General features: G+C 31.2%; 1 protein-coding gene across 13 annotated transcripts in view; it reads right to left on the minus strand.

Annotated features, from left to right (window-relative positions):
• Positions 1–19348, minus strand: part of LOC145291269 (uncharacterized) — a 137376-nt gene that overhangs the window by 20787 nt on the left and 97241 nt on the right. For all 13 annotated transcript variants that reach the window (XR_013869373.1, XR_013869372.1, XM_080136885.1 and 10 more), the window contains 5 exons: positions 10591–10663; positions 7779–7932; positions 6965–7044; positions 5186–5257; positions 2539–2603 (listed from right to left, as the gene is read on the minus strand). Coding sequence is in view for 11 of the 13 variants with exons in the window: in XM_080136885.1 (XP_079993011.1) it covers positions 2539–2603; positions 5186–5257; positions 6965–7044; positions 7779–7932; positions 10591–10663 (444 nt within the window). In the remaining 2 variants the exon portion in view is untranslated. The remainder of the gene's footprint in view (positions 1–2538; positions 2604–5185; positions 5258–6964; positions 7045–7778; positions 7933–10590; positions 10664–19348) is intronic.

Raw genomic sequence — 19348 nt, forward strand, 5'->3', positions numbered from 1 at the left:
GTAGGGTTTTCAAAGGTCAAGTTGAACTTTGACGCCTTGACAGCCAAATTTCTGGCTGAAAACCGATTAAAAAGATTTCCCAAACGTCAATACCTCTTATGTCAACTCTCGAGTCTGTAGACTAGAAATTGACAGAGTAGTTTGGTAGGGAACTGAATACACACACACAATTTCACTTTTATAGACATAAATTATATATAATTATTTTAACCATAGCTATAACTATTTTAGATATCTATATATACCACACACACCTAAAAATAGTTTTACATTAAAAAAAAAAAAAAAAAAAAAAAAGTTTTAACGTAATCTAACTAAGCAAAACTGGATTGATTATTTTAAAAATCGTCAAAAAAATAAATAAATAAAAATAACTATGCTGGTGAAAAATATGGAATAAAAGTTAAAATTTGTATATAGTAAATTGAATCAAATCTTTTATATAGTAAAAGTAAATTTTGGTCATTGATGGAATTCACCCTACAAAACATTTGATTCTGGTTACATCAGTTGTTTTTTTTTTTTTTTGCACATGTTCTAAACAAGAAAAAAAAATGTTATCTGATTTAATTCGCTTGAATTCAATGAGAGTACTTACAAAAAAAAAAAACACCCGCCCCACCTTTTTAAGAAATAAGGTAACTAATGACAGTACAGAGTTGCTTCCCTTTATTTGGTCACTGTTTAGCAAGAGGCTGTCCAATCTTATTTTTACATTTGAGTAACGTAAATTAAGTAAAATTAACACAGAATAGGGGAAACTGGTGTTAAATATTACTTACATACCTATGAAGTGTCAATAGGATATGCGAGGTGAATTTGGATATTGGGTGTTATAGATGGAGAATGTCCGGATGGAGGTCATCCAATGGGATAATTTTATATGGCACAAACTTTTTTAAGTTGGATTTTAAAGTATAGCATAATATCAATTAAGTGATGATATTAATTTTATATTAATGCAAAAATAAATAAATATTACTGAAAAAGAAATAAAAACATATCGCAAGCAAAAATAAGTTACTTTTTCTTTCGTTATGAAAGGTTAAAAAAAAAAAAAAAATCGGAGAAAGTGTAATCATATCACACTAGCAGGATCTGTAGAAATTCCACAGCAGACTCTTTCATATATAATATATTGATGTTGGCATTCTCTGGATGTTCAGTGTAAATGGAGATGCCCTGACATTATTGGAGCTACATGACTTTATTAAAACTGCAAAAGTATTGGGTGCATCAGCTTGAAACCAGAACCAAAACTTATGAAGAGCAAGCCGCGTGTGTGGCCTCTCTCTTGGGTTGCATATGAGACGACGTCACAAAAAACAGTGAAGAAATGATGAATGTGAGAAGTGTGAAGGGCCAAAGTTGCCTTAACATTTTCACCAAGTTTCAAAAGAATCTAATGGACGGAGCAAAATTCATGTCATTTTTCGCAATTTTTGGGGTACTTGTGACCCCTTTTGAGCTCCTGGGAACGTCAAATCCAAGTGAAAATAGACAAACGATACAGTTTCATGCCTTAAGACCGGTATATTTGAATTCAGCACCATGAAATACAACTATATAAACATACATATCAAGTTTTGGAGTAATATGAAAAAAGAGCTCAAAAAGGCATGTTTTTTTAGCCCCAAAAGTCCCAGACAGATGTGAACCAGAATTTTGCCAAGGTCACCCATACTGAATTTATACTAAGAACAATAGCTTTCACATTTTGGCCAAATTTCAGGAAAATCTAATCGATGGATCAAACGCTATGGAGCAAAAAGTGGCATTTTTGACATCTTTTGAGCCCCTAGGGACGCCGAATACCAGTGTAAATGGATAATGGTGCAGTTTCAGGCCTTAACACATGTATATTTGAGTTGACCACCGTGAAAAAACACTATATAGTCAGACATATCAAGTTTTTGGTGAGAAATATGAAAAAAGAGCCACAAAAAGGGGCGTTTTTAGCACTGACAGTCCCTGGGGACGTGAACCAGATTTTGCCAGGGTCACCCATATTGGATTTACATTAAGAACAAAGGGCTTCACATTTTGGCCAAGTTTTAAAAAAATCTAATGGATGGATCAAAAGGTATGGAGCAAAATGCGTCATTTTTGGCCATTTTGGCCCATTTTTGAGCCCCTGGGAACGCAACAGGAAAGTTTTGTAAAAAAAAACAAAAAAAAAAAACTTATTTTTACTGTGCATATCTAATTTAATGAAATACAATTTGTGGCAAAATTCCAGGAAAAACTAATGGATGCTTATCTGGCAATAGTCCGGACTAACGAACGCCACTGAAAACATGGGTCCCTCTCCGATAAATCGGGGAATAAAAAAAAAAAAAATAAATATATACACACACAACTTAAGTTCCTTCAGCTACAATCAAAACCAAAACTTATGAAGAATTCTTGACAAAATTATTACAAGAAATGGAAGGTCATAACAATTTAACGACAATCACTGAAAAGAAAAAAGATGTAAGCGTGACACACAAAATAACACACGCGCTATCATATTAATATATAGATTTTTGTACTCACCGGTTGGTTTTTCATTTTTTTCCTCCGATCTCTTTTATATTTTCTATTTTTAAAAACTACAACCTCTGTAAGTAAAGAGTAAAAAAAATAAAATAAAGAATTAAATAATAAAAAAAAAGCAGCCAATTTAAACAGATTATAAAGATTAAAAGTGATAACATACAATTCATATCATCATATTCAGTTTAACGTACATTTTTAAAGGTGGCTTATTGTCGGACAGCTTTAAAGAAATTGGCCTCAAAACTAATCAAAGGTTTATATTTACCCTTCACTTTCGTTTTTATCACTTTCCCCCATCTTTTCCTTAGTCTTCTGTGAACTGAACTTGCTACCCCAACTGTTCTACATTTATCTTAAGAACTCTCATCCATTCTTTCAATGTCACCATACAATCAAAGTCTATTTTCCTGCATATATCTCCCTATATTGTTCAGATTTAATCTCCCTCTGAGGTCATCAGAACTAAAACCATCTTTAAAATTCAAATTACACATCCATTGTATCATTCTGATATCATTTCTCTTCATGCAACACATGTCCTCAATCCCAAGTGAATAGAAAAAATAAAAGCCAAGAACGCACCAGTAAACTATTTTCTTTCTATTTGTAGCAAAAATATTATCAAACTGGACATAAATGGTATTTTTTGTAACAATTTTTTATAAGAGACAAATTTTAAGAGTTAGGAATTAGCAGAAAGCTGTGGTAAGCATTAGACTTTCATAAGAGGAAAAGGTACAGACTTGTATTTAAAAAAAAAAAATGCAAGTTTTTTTAAAAAATTGATTAAGCATTTCAAACTGACAAATCTCTACCAGATTTTGCATTACATGCTCGACAAAACATTCTGTCACCATGGAATGTTAAAAAATAAAATCGGTGAGCTGCAATTTTTTGTGATTTGTTTTTATTTCTTCTAATTTATTTGTATATACAGGATTCCCTCCTAAACTAATTTATTTGTATATTTGTATATACAGGATTCACTCCTAAACTACTTAAAACTAATCAACTAGTCATTATGAATTTTGGTATAGCAAATATAATTTAATTAATTATAATCATATAAACCTTAGTTATCCAGAAAAACATTTCCTTAAAAAAACACTTTAACAAACAATTGTTTCTACCCACATCAAGGACATATAGTTTTACTATATACAAAACATCACTAATATTCATAAAAAGGCTTCGTCAATGTATAAATATCCCAGTCAGGCTGAAAATTAAAAATGCATCTGACATTAATTTCATTTCTACGTATTTCTTTTTAATTCAAATTAAAATTTTACTTTACTGTTTTTTTTTTGTATATAAAGCTTTATATTGCATTATTTTGATCACATCTGTTTTTCCTCTCCTATTTACAGAGTTTATATTCAATCAATTAAAACCATATTTCATAGTAAAAATATAAAGAATCATTTTTTATCACCAAATGCAATTATCCATATTAGAGTATTTTTCTAATAACAGCTTCAAATTCATAATTAAATATATTGCTAGTCTATTAAAACTGAAATGCTAACAAGATTTCTCCAAGGTAATAAATAAATAAATATAAAATCGAAATAGAAGGTGAACAAAATATTTACTTAAAACCTTTTTCTTATTTCTTTAAATTTTTTTCCTTTTTTCTCATATGGGAACTAAATTTATGATTTAAATGTGTATCAATCTCAGACATATACATACACACACACTTCTTTTCCTATTATGTCTGTGTATGTACAAGATTTCTTCTCTTGGAGAAAGTAGTTATAGAGAAGAAATCTTGTACAAACACAGACAGAATAGGAAAAGGAGTGTGTTTGTGTGTGTATGTAATATATATATATATATATATATATATATATATATATATATATATATATATTCTCCAAGGGCTTTGTTGTAATATAGAGCAGTTTGTTGGAAAATCTCGAAGCTGAATGAAAAGATGGGAAATTTTTTTTTTTTACTTATGTTGGGTACAAGTTTCTTAAATACCCGTGGTGTGGGGGACAAGATTAGGTGTTAAAATACCCAAGATGCTTGGTGGGTTTATGGTATGGTCTAGCAGAGTTGCTGGTTTCACATGTACACACAAACACTTAGGCAACAAGTTGTTATTGATACAAGTCTGAAGTTTATGGAGTTTTCTCATTTTATAATTTTTTTTTAAATTACCGTCTCAACTTGGCAAGCAAGTTTCCAGGTCTCTGGTGGTAATTTGTGTAGTATGGTTCTGAGAGTTCTTTTATCGGCCATTGCAAACAGTTTGGATTTTTGTGGTCATCTTCAGGAATTGGTTTGTTTTCTTTTCTCTATGTTGTTGTTGGTTTACATACAAATGTATTAAACAATAATAATAATAATAAACATGGCTGACAAAGGCTTATGGTAGGATTCTTTGTTACAGTATGTTTCATCTACTTTAGTCATAACAGTCAAAAACCGATAATACCGTATTTGACATGTTCTCATTTTCTGTATTGCTATTACTAAAATAAATATGCTCTTATTGTTCAATAATCGGGCACTGTTGAATTTCTTTCTTCCAAACCAATCCTTTATATGCATATTTTGATAAAACAACATGAATAAGAGGATATAGAATTAAAAAAAAAAAAAAAAAAAAAAAAAAAATCAAAGATTGACTGACCTGCTAATGTCATGAGACCATTCTTCCGAAACCGAAATAATTCTCGGATTCTGTTTTGTAAATCTCTTTCTCCTGAAAGAAGGAGAGCAAAGTTTTTTAAAGTTGGGGAAAACAACAGTTGCATCAATTTTAATAGATTCCCTTTTCAAGTGACATTCATCGGCTAAACTACTTGACAGTGTATTTTTCCATATAGAATTACTTATTCCGTTAAATAACTGGATTAAAATTTCATTGGCAATTAATAATACCTCTATTTTATGGCAAGTAGTTTAATAATGCAGATATAAATCACTGTTACTAATCCGACTGAAGAAAAAAGAGTTTTTCTTTTATTTCTTTCAGTACAATAAGTGAATAGAAATTTTCAAAATTTATCATCACATCAGCATCTTTCAAAATTTATGGTACTTGTACAGTTTAATGAAGACATTAAAAATTTAAAATATCAAAAAAAGTTATATTGTACGTATCTGTTATGGAATGAAGTTCTCTTAAAAAAAAAAAAAATTTTTTTTTTCACTTTACTTGATCAAGTATTTTTTTTTACAGTAAAAAAACAATTTGTTATAATATCGAGCAAAAGGTAGTTATTTTTTTTATTTTTAGGAAGAAAAGATAGTATATGAGATAGGGAGGGAGTGTTGACACATTAAACTGAGTTATCTCCCCGTGGTATGTTCTAAAAATTCAAACATGGCTACCCTCAGCGTGCTGTCATAAAAACGTGTTTTTCTGCTGTAAAAAAAAAACAAACTACTAGATCAAATTAAGTGAAATTTTTTTCCGGATATCTTCAGTTCAAAACTAACTTTTTGGGGAGGGATATTTTAATTTTTTAATGTCTTGATTAAACTGTACAAGTACCAAATTTATAACTTCCTCCATTAAAAACTTGAAATTTAGTTACCTGCTGTTTTCAAAATGAAACTACATCCTTCGTATTTGGATTCATCAAACTACTATTCTCATCTTGAATGTAATTTGCACAATGTTTCCATCGATGTAACCTCAAATCTTCTTCAGATGTATCTTGTAAAACGTGAGAATTTTTCTGTCAAACTCCAGAATTTGAACCCTTTATTTACTTCACAGAGGTAGCATGCTCTTGTTCTGTCAGCCATAACTGGATAGAGATCCTAAGTAATTTGCAATTGTATTTTTCGGTCGCCCACACTGAGAATTGAATCTTCAAACTTCAGGAGAATATCACTTTTATAACTGATTTTTCCAAATACTTTAACCACTGCACTACTCCCATGAAGTAAAAGGACTCCATTCGAAATTCCATTCAAATTCCCGAGTTTGACAAGATACACCTGAAGAAGGTTGGAGGTTACATTGATCAAAACGTGAAAATGACACTCAAGATGAGAATGGTAGTCTAATGAATCCAAATGATACAGATAACCAATCTCCATCTTAAAAATTCAGAAACGTAACAACATCCTTCTTAACAACTTTTTGAAAATTTAGTTACATCAATCAAAAACATTGTGAAAATTAATTTCCCTTTACTCCTCCTCCTCCTCCTCCTTCTCTCTTAACAACTTCAAAATGTTGGGAACATTTCACTGAGCGCCAACTTAATGGAACAAAAAAACGCTTTTCTGATAAGTTTAATATTTCTACAAATGAATTGTTATTAAGCAGTTCATTTAACAAATTTAAAGACTTGCACACACTTAAAATTTCTAATAGAAATCCTATTTTTTTTCGATAAAAAAAAGAAAAAAGAAAAGTAATGAAATAAAGTCTTTTTTAAGCCTGTGAACTCACGTGCTAACGTTTCATAATACTGTACATGTTCCTGGAATGTGTTAAACTGTGCAAACACTCGTAATTTTTCTTGGAACTCTCTAGAAAAAGAAAATATATCAGTGATAAATAAACAATGAAAAGGGGGAAAAGCAAATTGCAAGTCAGACTCAAAATTATCCTACTACCTGAATTTAATTTGAAAAGAAATCCTTCACTCTATGATAAAAAGTTAATGATGGGTATTTTATTTTTTTTTCTGATAGAAATTTATACATGAAGAATTAAATTACATAATTCTATGATAAGGAATATTTTAGCAATATATATCTAGATAAATCATGAGCTTGAACACTGGCAAAGCTTAATTTCACTCAATCAATTCTGACGGAGGATGTGCTCTAGTCAAAAAATAATGTGCTATGTATCTTTAAAAAAAAAAAAAAAAGATTTAGTTTTACAGTTACTTTCCTTTTTTTCTATTAAAATAATTTAAGACACTATTATTAAAAATGTGACAGGAAAGGATTTCATTTTTTGATTGGCTATAAGCGTTTTTTTTCTTCATTTCTCATCTACTTATTTGGACAGGTCAATACAAAGAGTGAAAAAAAAAAAATATATATAAAGGAGAAAAGAAAAAGGAAAATGAAATGAGGGAAAAAAGGAAAAAGAAAAAAAGAAATAAGAAAAGTGGCAATAGGAAAAAGAAAGGAAAAACGGCAACAATAGTTCTAATTAAGACGAAAAAAATTGAAGTAAAAGAATAAAACATTAATGAAAAAAGAAAAAAAAAAAAACTTCAATAAAATAGACAAAAGATATGATTTTGTACCTGTCAATTTTTGTCGTCTTTCGTTTGGAATTGGGAGATTTAAATTTGTTACCCCCGCTGTAATGAAATAAGCCATAGTCGTGCGCCACTCGTTTCCTTTGTTCTCGTTCCTGTAATCTCAATCTGTAGTTATCTACCTGAGTGAGTTTGAATGCTGCAAAGAAAAGAAATCAGACATGACAATCATCAGATGCATATTGGATGTAATTGTCAGTTTCTGTTTGCAATACACAGTGCATGCTGAATATTATCTCTCCAGCAAGCTTTTCTTGCAAGTTGTTGTCACTGGTTTGATCACACTCTTCAACGTCAGCAAATTAAATTCATCAGAGAAACCATCAACCCGGTTCCAGTTTTGGGTTGGAAAGAAGCAAGGTTGTGGTAGCCAACTCAAAATTACTGAAGCAGGATGCAGAACTCATTCGTTCATGTTTTTACAACGTTCGCTGATGGAACAGATATTAGCCGTCACTTGTCTTAACATTGGCAATGGACTGCTGTACTTGGTCGGTTCTCATTTGGAACTCAGTAATTTCTTTAGAAAGAATTGGCTCCATCAATCCAGGATAAATGCCATCACAAAGAAACATGAATGATTTATTAATACTCTTCTGGTGATCCTGTGAAACTACAGTAAAGTGTCAAGTTGATAAAAATTTATTTTACACACACACACACACACACACACACACACAATATTTTTATAATAAATATTAATTATTTTTACCTAGAGACATTAGTGCTTCATGCTCAAGTAATCCTAAACATAGGAAGCAATAATTACTGGTAATGTCACTAACTCTAGTATTGAGTTAATTGCGCGAAAAAAAATTGTATGCTTTTAATACCTACATAGATTTTTTTATATATATATAATTATTTAAGCAACAAATTTGAAAACTTTGAAGTGTCGGAAATAATGATGAAATCATTTTTATTTATCTTTTTTGTTGTTGTAAGTCAAATATTTCGCTAAAAATAGCATCATCAGGGTAAGAAATCCTGTCCGTAATTTTTTTCTTCTTCATTTTGGTGTTATGGAGGAGGTGATCCTTTGGAATAGAAGACCTTTTATTCAAAATAAGTGTCTTCTAAAAGTGGGTGACCATCTTTTACTTTAAATTTCCCGCTTGAAGCTGGAGCAAAACACACATGAAACCACCGAAACACATATATTTTGCTTCTCTTTTAAGAATCGCCTCCTCCATAACACCAAAATAAATAAATAAAAAATCACGGACCGGACTTCTTACCCTGATGATTCTATTTTTTATAGACTTACAACAAAAAAAAAAAAAAAAAAAAAAAAAAAAAAAAACAGTAAATAAAAATGATTTCATCATTATTTCTGACATTTTCAAGTTTTCAAATTTGTCATTTAAATTTTATTCAAAATAAGTATCTTCTAAATTGTGTGACCATCTTTTACTTTATATTATGTTTTTTATATTTAATTTTTACATGAGGAGTCATTTTAAGCATCTAAACATGAGAAACGATTTAAATATTTAAATTTAAATATTTAATACATTGCTTAAAAACTAACATGGCCATTTTATAAAAGATTCATATCAGCTATGTTAATTTTAAAGCAATGTTTACATATTTCACGTATTTCTTGTGTTTAGATGCAAAAATTGTGACTCGAAATGATGCCTCATATAATAATATTTAACATAAAAACACATTAATGCATACAGGTTTTTTTCTCTTGCAGTCAACTCAATACTAAATTTAGTGATATTACCTAATTACTGCCAGCAGAAAGTCAGTCACCTATGACACTGCAGCTCAACCAATCCCTCGACCATCAAAAATTATCACAAGAAAGGAAATAGAATTAAGTTCTATTTATAATATTGAGGCAAGTGGACAAATGCAGAAAATATCAGATAGTATTCAACTGCAGACGCCAGAACATTGCATGACATGGTTGACAGCTTATAACTCTTAAAGAGGCCTAATTCTAGTTGATATACGAGTCCCGAATCTCTTATCTTGATTCTAGCAACCTTTTTTAATTTGTTTTTGACATTGGCTAATTTGAATATGCTGTGTTTAAATAGTATTATATCTTTTTAAATGGATTAAAAATTAAACATACTTTGCTGTAAATGTGTAGAATTTTTCTGTAATAAGTTGCTGATCGAAGGTTGTTAATCATTTATATTGAAATGGGTTTCAAAATTATTTACAAAAAACTTTTTTTTACTTAAAATCAGAATTCATACAATTTTATTGAGTAACAACAATACTTGACAAATGAGATTTTTTTCCTTTAAGTAATATTAAGACTTAAATTCAATATGGTAGCCTGCTTTAATAAAAAAAAAAGAAGCAAATCAACATTGGCAATGAACCGTTGTACTTGGTTGGTCCTCATTCAAGACCCAATGCTTTTAATGAAAGAATGCACTGAGCCATGAATGTCATCAAAAGTCAAAAGTGTAGATGATAATTATTCAATTTTCAATTGAAAATTTTACATATATTTTTGTTAAATGTTGCAGCCTTATTTTCATGAAAACACTGATCATTTCTATTCTTCTTTGCAAAATAATTGATTACAAACAATTTGGAACCTCCATATTTATGGAAGGAACATAAAGTTCTCCTTGGAATAAACTTAAACTCAGTACAAAAGAGACTCACAACACTAACAAAGTATTTGACAAAGGAATCGTCAATTCCACAAATGGGGAGTTCTTACATGAACATTATTTTGTTAGTAACCCAAAATTTGAAAAGTTAAAAAATTATGAATTGTTAGAAAAGTTAGTTTACAAACAATTGAATCAACTAAAATACTTACCAATATCTATGTCTTCATCATCCAATTCCACAGAAAGTGAACTAATCAAAGATTCAGCATCGTTATCATACTCCTGAGCAAAGAGAAGTTAGGAGCAATTAAATAAAAACAGTTTAAGAATTGAATTTTAGGTGCTTCTTTAGAATACGGCTCATATCGATTTGAATGTATCTCCATTGCGATTTACAAAATAAACTGGAAATTGACAACTGTTTACCATTTAAGATAAAAAAGAAAAAAAAAAAAAAAAAGAAAAGATGTAATCAAGGTGGACGACTGAAATATTTTGACCCCCTCCTCACAAAATTACGAAAGTTGATTCACTTAATGATTTGAAGAAGATCAGGCAAATGGTAAAGTTCGCAGCAAGAGCAGAATGCAAGAATAAAAATTCAGGTAAGCATTAAAAATGGTTTTATGCTGTTTTTTTTCTTTCTTTTTTTTTTTTTAGAATTAAACAAGAAATTATTTTGATTTAAAATCCATTTAGTATTACACATGTAACTCGAGAAAAAACACTTGAAATGTATCAACATTATGTGAATATGCAAAATCAAAACAAGATGGCAACCAAATTTGACCTGATGTTGTGTGACTTTTGTTTATCCAAATAATGTAGATCCATTTCAAGCATTCTTTCCTAAAATTTACATGTATAATGCTAATAAATAATAATAAATTCCTCATTTAATTAAAAGAAAACAACAAAACCATTTTTTTAATGTCTATATGAATTTTTTCTCATATTCTGCCCTGTCTGTGACCTTTAACATTTGTTAAAAATTATTAAAACCATTCTTAACATGGAAGATCCTAACTTTAAGCCAGGGAAAAAAAATTAAAAGGGGTTTCATTTAATATCTGTACTCAGCCATTTTTGATCTGTTCTGTAAATTGCAACCAGAAAAAGTTGAACTGATATGAATCCTCCCTGATCAAAGTATTTTATTCCCATTTCATCTTGTTGTTGAAACTATTTACTCGATCAGAAATCTGGCAAACACCTTTCTCAACAAATCTAAGAACTCTGGATTTCGTAGAGATGTCAAGCAGAAATATTGAACGTACAATTCACAAATTTATTAGTTGACAAAAACATAAACACAACATTATACATAACGTTTATAAAGCACAGTTTGTATTCACGCATAATGAAACTGCAAAAGAGAACAACACTCGATTTTGTTTGCATCATTAACAATAAATTCGCTTGAATTTAAACTGCATGCACCCTTAATTATTGCAATTTCGAACAAGAGTTAAGTCCCTTTCAATAATTGATAGTTTAGAGAGGATAGTTTATCATTATAGGTGGCATTGTTTATGTTATAATTATTTACTACAATAATTTTTTTTTAATTTTATATATATACACATATACACACACACACATATACACACACACACACACACGTGTGTGCACACGCGTTTTTATATTTTTTTTCTTGACATGTTTCTGGTTTCTTTTTTCTGAAAAAGAAATTTTATTCTCAAAATATTAAAGACATCTATCATCTTTGTTATATCAAACAGTAAACCTATATTGATTTATATCTGATTGTTTTTGAAAAATAAATAGATATATGAAGATTCCTCATCTGTTAGTCTGTTTTTGTGCTTACATTACCTTACTTCGACACAATTTCCAACATTGCAATAGCCTTCTAACACACACACACACACACACACTAGGTGAATTAGAGGTCAAGTGAACCTTTACCTGATAAATATGCGTCCATTGGCTACGTTAAACGGGTGTGTGAATAACAAAGAATCGGATTGGCTGACTAGCAAACCCAGTAACACAGGAATATATAAAAAACACAAAACAATATAGATTCCATGCAATAGCCTGATAAATCCTCACGAAGATGAAACATGGAAAATGTTGTGTAGCTTAATTGTCACATATTTTCAAAACTTATTATCTAGCTCTATTTATGTAGTGAGCATTGTCAAAGTAAATACTAAAAACAATATATATATATATATATATATATATATATATATATATATATATATATATATATATGTATGTGTGTGCATACAAGCAGACTTTGCCAGCTTGTTATTTCTTTATAAAGTTTGTTCTTAAAAATACTTAAAACCAAAATTTCAAATAATAAACATTTAAAACTTTTGCATTTATTCGTGTAGATAAATATTAACATTTCCAAGAGTTGTGTTTGAAGGCTATGACGATGCAGTTTGTAGGAAATACCATGGACCCGAGTTAATGTATAAAAGAATAATGACAATATTAAAGGAATTTCAATAATTTTCAATTATAATATTTATTTACCAACATATGTTGTACAGAATGGTAGGTGTTGATATCCCAAATTTTCAAGAATAAAATCTCTTCATCAGGCGACAAAAGATATGCCTGCAACTGTTCAGCAAGGCTTTTTTTTTTTTTTTTTTTTTTTAATTTATTTCTTTTTTATCAGTGGCCGGAAGTCAGTCACGCCGTCGAGCCAGGAAATCAATTTTCAAGATACGAGTTTTGATGATTATTAAGTATTGTTAATAATTATTATTGCGCTTTTTTATGTATATAAATGATTAGTTGTTACGTGTTATGCTTATAATTGTTTACTTTGGAATGTTAATACCTGCTGTGTTTGTGTGGTGTTTATATCTGTCTAGAATAATGAGAATGGTCTAAGGAAGAGAACTAGGTGTTAGTATATTGGTTCTCTCGCTAAAGTGTATGTACTTATTTCATTACCAGTTTATTTATTTTTTTATAATTGGAAACTGATTTGATGGCTCTGATGGCGAGAACAAAAAAAAAAAAAAAAAAAAAATCCTTACTGAACAGTTACAGATGTCTTTTCTCTCCTGATGAGAATTTATTCTTGAAAATTCAGGATATAAACACCTACCATTCTGTACGATTAATATATAATAATTGAAAACCCTTCAATATTATCATTCTTTTATACACCAACTCATATCCATAGTATTTCCTGCAAACTGTATTATCATAACATTCAAACAACACCTTTCATACTACACACAGTATATCAAGCAAACTACGACATCCTTCGCTTTACCATTTCAGCAAGTTTTGCCAGTCTGCTATTACTTCATAAAGTTTGCGCTTTGAAAAAAATTCAAGAAGGTTATAGTGATGCAAGAAACTGTTGGAAGGTATTGAAGTGATGTTACGTATGGACAAAAATAGACAAATGAACGAAGGTCTTTTTTTTTTTCAATCTTCGTATACCTTTTTTCCAAAAATCAATCACAAATACAAATAAATATGAAAGTAATGTCGGCGATGGTGGAAGTATTTAATATTTTGAGAATATCATCTCTTGTTAATGATAAAAACAAACCTACAAAGCCCTTCGTTCTTTGTCTATTTTTGTTCATCCGTCACTTCAACTTCTAACTTCCTGCATTGCTATAGTCTTCTAATACTCTTCATATTTATTTACCAGTAATGCTTCAATCAAATTAGCTTTCCTACTTATGTACACAAACACACACACACGTGCGCAAAAGAAAGTCTTTTCTATCAGTATTTGGCATAAAATCCAAAACTACTAAAGATACAGGCACATTCTGATTCAGTATGATCTTGAGATGGTTGTGGCAAAAAAACGATGACAATATCCCCTCGCTTCAGATGACCAGCAACAAAATTAGTGGATTTCTTTAATACAAGAAAAAAGATTGGCTTTCATTCTAACTCGCAATTATTTAAAGAAAAAAAATGAAACTAGGTCAGAGATAACTAACTTTTGTTTTCTTTTTTTCTATTATACTATTCAGTGAGAGAGGGAGGAAAGAAGAAATGAGGGGAAGAAGAGATAGAAAGAAAGAGAGGTTAGGGGAAAAGAGTGGAGGGGATAAGGGAGAAAAAAATATAAAGGAGGACAAAGGGTCATCCAGAAAAAGAGGTAGGTTTAAAATGTAATGACGTGATTGAAGATGTGTTGAAAGTTTTAATTTTATAAATAATAAAAGGCTAAAAAAAAAAAAAAAAAAAAAAAAAAAAAAAAACGTGCAATGCATGCTGGTCTTATTTTTTTTTTTTTTTTTTTAAATAGGATTTTGAAATTTCAAATCAGTCAAGAGATTTTTCTTTTTACATAATCAAACACAATAGATCCAATATAATTTGAACATGGCAAAAGCGATTCCATAGCCTGCTATGGTATCCATTGGGTCAATCGTGGACCAGTCGATCAAAGGTTATGTATTTATGTCAATTTCCAAAAATTGAAAATAAATTTCCCGGCCTCAAAAGATAAAAATTCACAAAGTAAAAACAAAGCAAATTATAAATAAAATCAAAGATGACAGAAAAAAAAATCTTTATGCTATGCAACCAAAACAGACAGACACATGCAAAAATGAACATTTTTTAAAAAATTATTATTAAAAAAAAAAAAAAAAACACAAAGTCTCAACCACAGTGTTTAATACTACGATAGGTTACTCCATGTGTAACATTACATATGGATTAATGTGTAGGCAACATTGCAAGGAAACAAAGACACAAACAGAATTTGACTTTTCTTTCAGTGAAAAAACAGCTATTTATTTACAGGTACATTCCAGAACAATGCCTTCGCTCTTGTTCAACAGTCCTTTCACACTCGAAAGTGTTTAACAAAACTGCCATGTCGAACACGTGATACTCCGTCACTGTTCGGTGATGTTATGCACATGTCTTTTCCTGTCGCTTTTGGGCCACATGTCTGCACACGTTCTTTTTATAATCTGTTTTATTCTTCCTTGTCGTGACATCACTTTGCACAAGGCTTGACCATTTGCATACAGCCACCATATGCATGTCCGTGCTCTGTTACACATGGTGCAGCTGAGAAGCATGAATGGTGGCCTATTGACAAATATTTTTTTTTATTTTTTTTTATAGGAAATTCAGTCAATTATATTTGAAAACTATGAAGAATAACATTCCGATGCATACCTGATAATAAAATGGGTTGAAAGGTAAATAAATGAACATATGTGCATCGTTTACCCAGACATTTTAATTAGCTTGTTCGTTAAAAATACATCCGTTTTCGCAACAAAAATATGTATTTTCATTTGTTTTTATACTCAACTATGCACCGCAATGTTATTCCATTTATTTTGAAATATACTTGATTTAATTGGTTGATACTTGTAAACGTCTGTTGGTTAATAATGGCCAAGTTTGCTGAACTTACTCCATCCATTCCTACTCTATCACACTAGCACATGCTTCATCCTGTACCCTAATGGTATTACCAAGGCACAACTGTGCTTAGGACCCCTGCAGACCTCGCAATCGGGGTGAGGGTGCAAGATCCCCATAGATCACAAGGCCCCGGGATCCTGCAAGGTTCCTTGGCTTGGCAGATCTATTATAATAAAAAAAAAAAAAAAAAAAAAAAAAAATGAAATAATTAGGATAGTGACGCACAAGCCCGTATCAGCCATAATGAATGAAAGTAGAACGCTCCCTCTTTTACTTTTTAATCAGGGAGTGAATAGACAGATGACCGTTAATTTAAAACGATAGTTTTAACTATCGGAAACAGTCCAGACATGAATCCCCCCCCACACACACAATTGCTGAAGGAAAAATAATGAAAGATTCAAAGAAAATCGGTTTGACCGCAAAAACGCCAAAACACGTGAGGACAAAGATATCAAAAAAGAAATTCAGTTGCCGCACCATCGTTTCGAGGTATAGGCACATGGAAGCCGGCATTTCAGCAACGCGCTTATAAGAAGCTTAGTTGACCCATGGACGGATCAAGGTAGACGCATAAAAGGGCTGATTTTCAGATATTCACCAGAGAAGTGAACAATGTGGGTCTCGCTGGGGAGGGGGTGGGGACAACCTTGCTAAGCATGGCACTGTACCAAATTAACAAAATTTTAGCACAATCTCAACAACTTCACCATTCACGCATTTTCACGATATTTGAGATGAACATTTTATAACATCACCAACTAAGTAATTAAAATGAGATTTAGCAATGTCAGCTCGAAGGTTAATCGGTTATCTTTTTGCTTCAATTTCTATTGACCAACGACCACTGTAAACCAAGATAGAAATTCATGAGATGCGTGTGCAGTGCGATGATGTATGAAAGTAAAACCTGGCTAGTGAGGGTAGAGGACACATGTTGCATGGAGAGAAATGATATGAGAATGATACAATGGATGTTAAGGATAAAATATGGACAATATATAAAAAAGGGTGTGCACAATAGAAGACTGATTTTATCATATTAAAAGAATGAATGAGAGTGCTCGATTACTAGACATTGAACTGAATATGAAAATGGCTACGATGTGGTCGACAACGAAGCGTCAAAACACACAATCCTAATTACAGCGCATCAAACGTAGAGAATTGCAGACTTCACTTTACTGGCGTCCATGAGAAACTATGTTGCAGAATAACATCTCAACTAATACAGTCACGTCGCTCAGTCAGTCATTTGAAACATGAGAAAATGTGTCCCACATTGACGGCCAAAGCCATGTTGATGACAATCTGATCCTAGCAGGCAACACAAGTAAGATGGCAACAATATTCATGAAATGTCTAATCTCAACACGAAACGTTAAATAAAGATAACTTGACAAACAACTATTAACATTTTTGGGTCCTTTATCTCACACAGAGAAAAAATAAAAAAATAAAATAGTCCTCTTTGAAAGGAGGAAGTAATATCCGAGAGTAAGCTCAAACTGAACAGATAGAATAAATAAATTAGTGCTGATTATTTGATGAATACAGGTGTGATGCTATGGACGTTTGTCTCAGAGTGTTAAGTGATTTAAAAAAAAAAAAAAGAAGAAAAACAAAGAAAGAAAAATAGAAAAAGTTGTTAGAAATAAAAAGAACCATGACAAGGGTTACAAATGACTTATCAAGGCGCACAAAAATTGTAAGATGAATAACCGGAAGTAGGATGAATAATCAGCTGGGAGTGACTGATAAGAGGAGCGTGAAAGTAATCAGTTTCTATTAATCAGGTGTGTCGGTGACTAAAACAAAAGACCGGGCATAGGATTTCTGATCCTGAATATTTAGAAGTTTTGAGTCAGTTTGCTACTCAGCACATGAGATGAGCTTTAGTAGATAAGATAAACTGATCAACAACCAAATAAAGATACCTTGACAAACAGCTATTAACATTTTCGCGTCCTTTATCTCACACACACAGAGGGCAATTGATCTATACATGATGTATTGGAGTTGCGTTTTCTCGTCAGTTTATGTCATCATATTTCTTTTATATTTGTAAACTAGTCAATTTTCAAGATGACACAACCAAAATAGCAAATAATGGAGAAAACCACAGCACACACAGGCATTGAAGTCAGCAGTAATGAGAGACAGCAGGGTTCTACACAGGGAAAAAGAAACTGACCAGGCAATCAGTTTTGTGTGTGAGCAAGGGGGATGAGAGTGGAAGGAGTGAATATTATTAAGTTCAAAGTAGGATTGAAAAAAAAAAAAGTTTGATTCAAGTTTATGCTATTGTTTTTATTTCAATAAATATTTGATTAACAGTAAGTACATTAATTCAATTATCAAAGTCACATTGACCCGAGGAAAACACACATCTGAAGAAGTTTCAATTTTGTTAATATAGGTGAATATACAGAACAAATTCTTAAATATTTAATCACAGAAACAAAAATATTCATGTATATTATTTTTACTTTGTTACTAATGAGTCCCTACTTATCAAGGCCAAAAGTTACCCAAGGATAAGTGTTAACGAAATGAAATGATCGTCTTAAGTTCTGAATAACACCATGGTAATATTAAACCTGGACAGTATAGGGAAATGTGTGAAGAAGAGGAGACTTTGATGGTATAGTCACATTAAAAGAAGAGAGTTCTTGGGTTAGTAAATGTATGACAGTTGAATAGCAGGCTCAGTTCGCATGGAAAGGCTAAGAAAAGCATGGGATGGAACGATAAAAATAGACCTGAAGTGAAAAAGGGATAAGAACCTGGCCAGAGATAAGTTAGTTGTAAAGTCAATTTCTTAAGCCATCCAATGTATGCTAGCATCTAAAATGTACATTAAACTAATGATGTTAGACCAAATATTATGGTGATGATGATATCAACTGAAGAATGAAGAACATGATGAGAGGATTGGAAATGATTAATGGAATGAATCAGTTGACATTTGATTTGAAAGTAACCATGTAGTAATCTGGAATAAGCTTTAGAAATTCAACAACACGGGCAAGAAAAGTCTTTTTTTTTTTCAATTGAAAACATTCAGGTTGTGTCTTAAAAGGAGGAACCACAGATTAGAGCTCAGTCGAGCATAATCAATGGAAATAACAATCAAATAAAAGACTAGTACCGTCTCTTCCATGAGAAAGTGGTTGTAAGAAGAAATCATTCTCCACGAAATTACACATTCGAACTCTGTCTAGGCTATGTACCCACCTCCCCCACAGATCAAATTTTTTTTTTACGGAAATTGCTCCAGACAGTAGATGAAGCTACTTAATGTAAGAAGATAATTATCACAAAGAATATGAGAATGGCTACTATCCTTACTCTTGAAAAGACCATGGCTACAGGTAGGAGGAAAACAGTCACCAAGAAAAGAGTTCTAAAAGCCTGCAGTTCTTAGAAAGAAGCTACTGGAATATGAAATTGTATTACAATGTCTTCTGGAAGTGACCAGCCAGAAACAACTGAAAGCTCTACGACAGCCATGCAACTTCAAAAATGTTTCACGATGACAACGAACATGCCTTA

The sequence above is a fragment of the Euprymna scolopes genome, chromosome 12, assembly GCF_053919585.1.
Source record: "Euprymna scolopes isolate OS-2025 chromosome 12, ASM5391958v1, whole genome shotgun sequence".
Classification (NCBI taxonomy): domain Eukaryota; kingdom Metazoa; phylum Mollusca; class Cephalopoda; order Sepiida; family Sepiolidae; genus Euprymna; species Euprymna scolopes.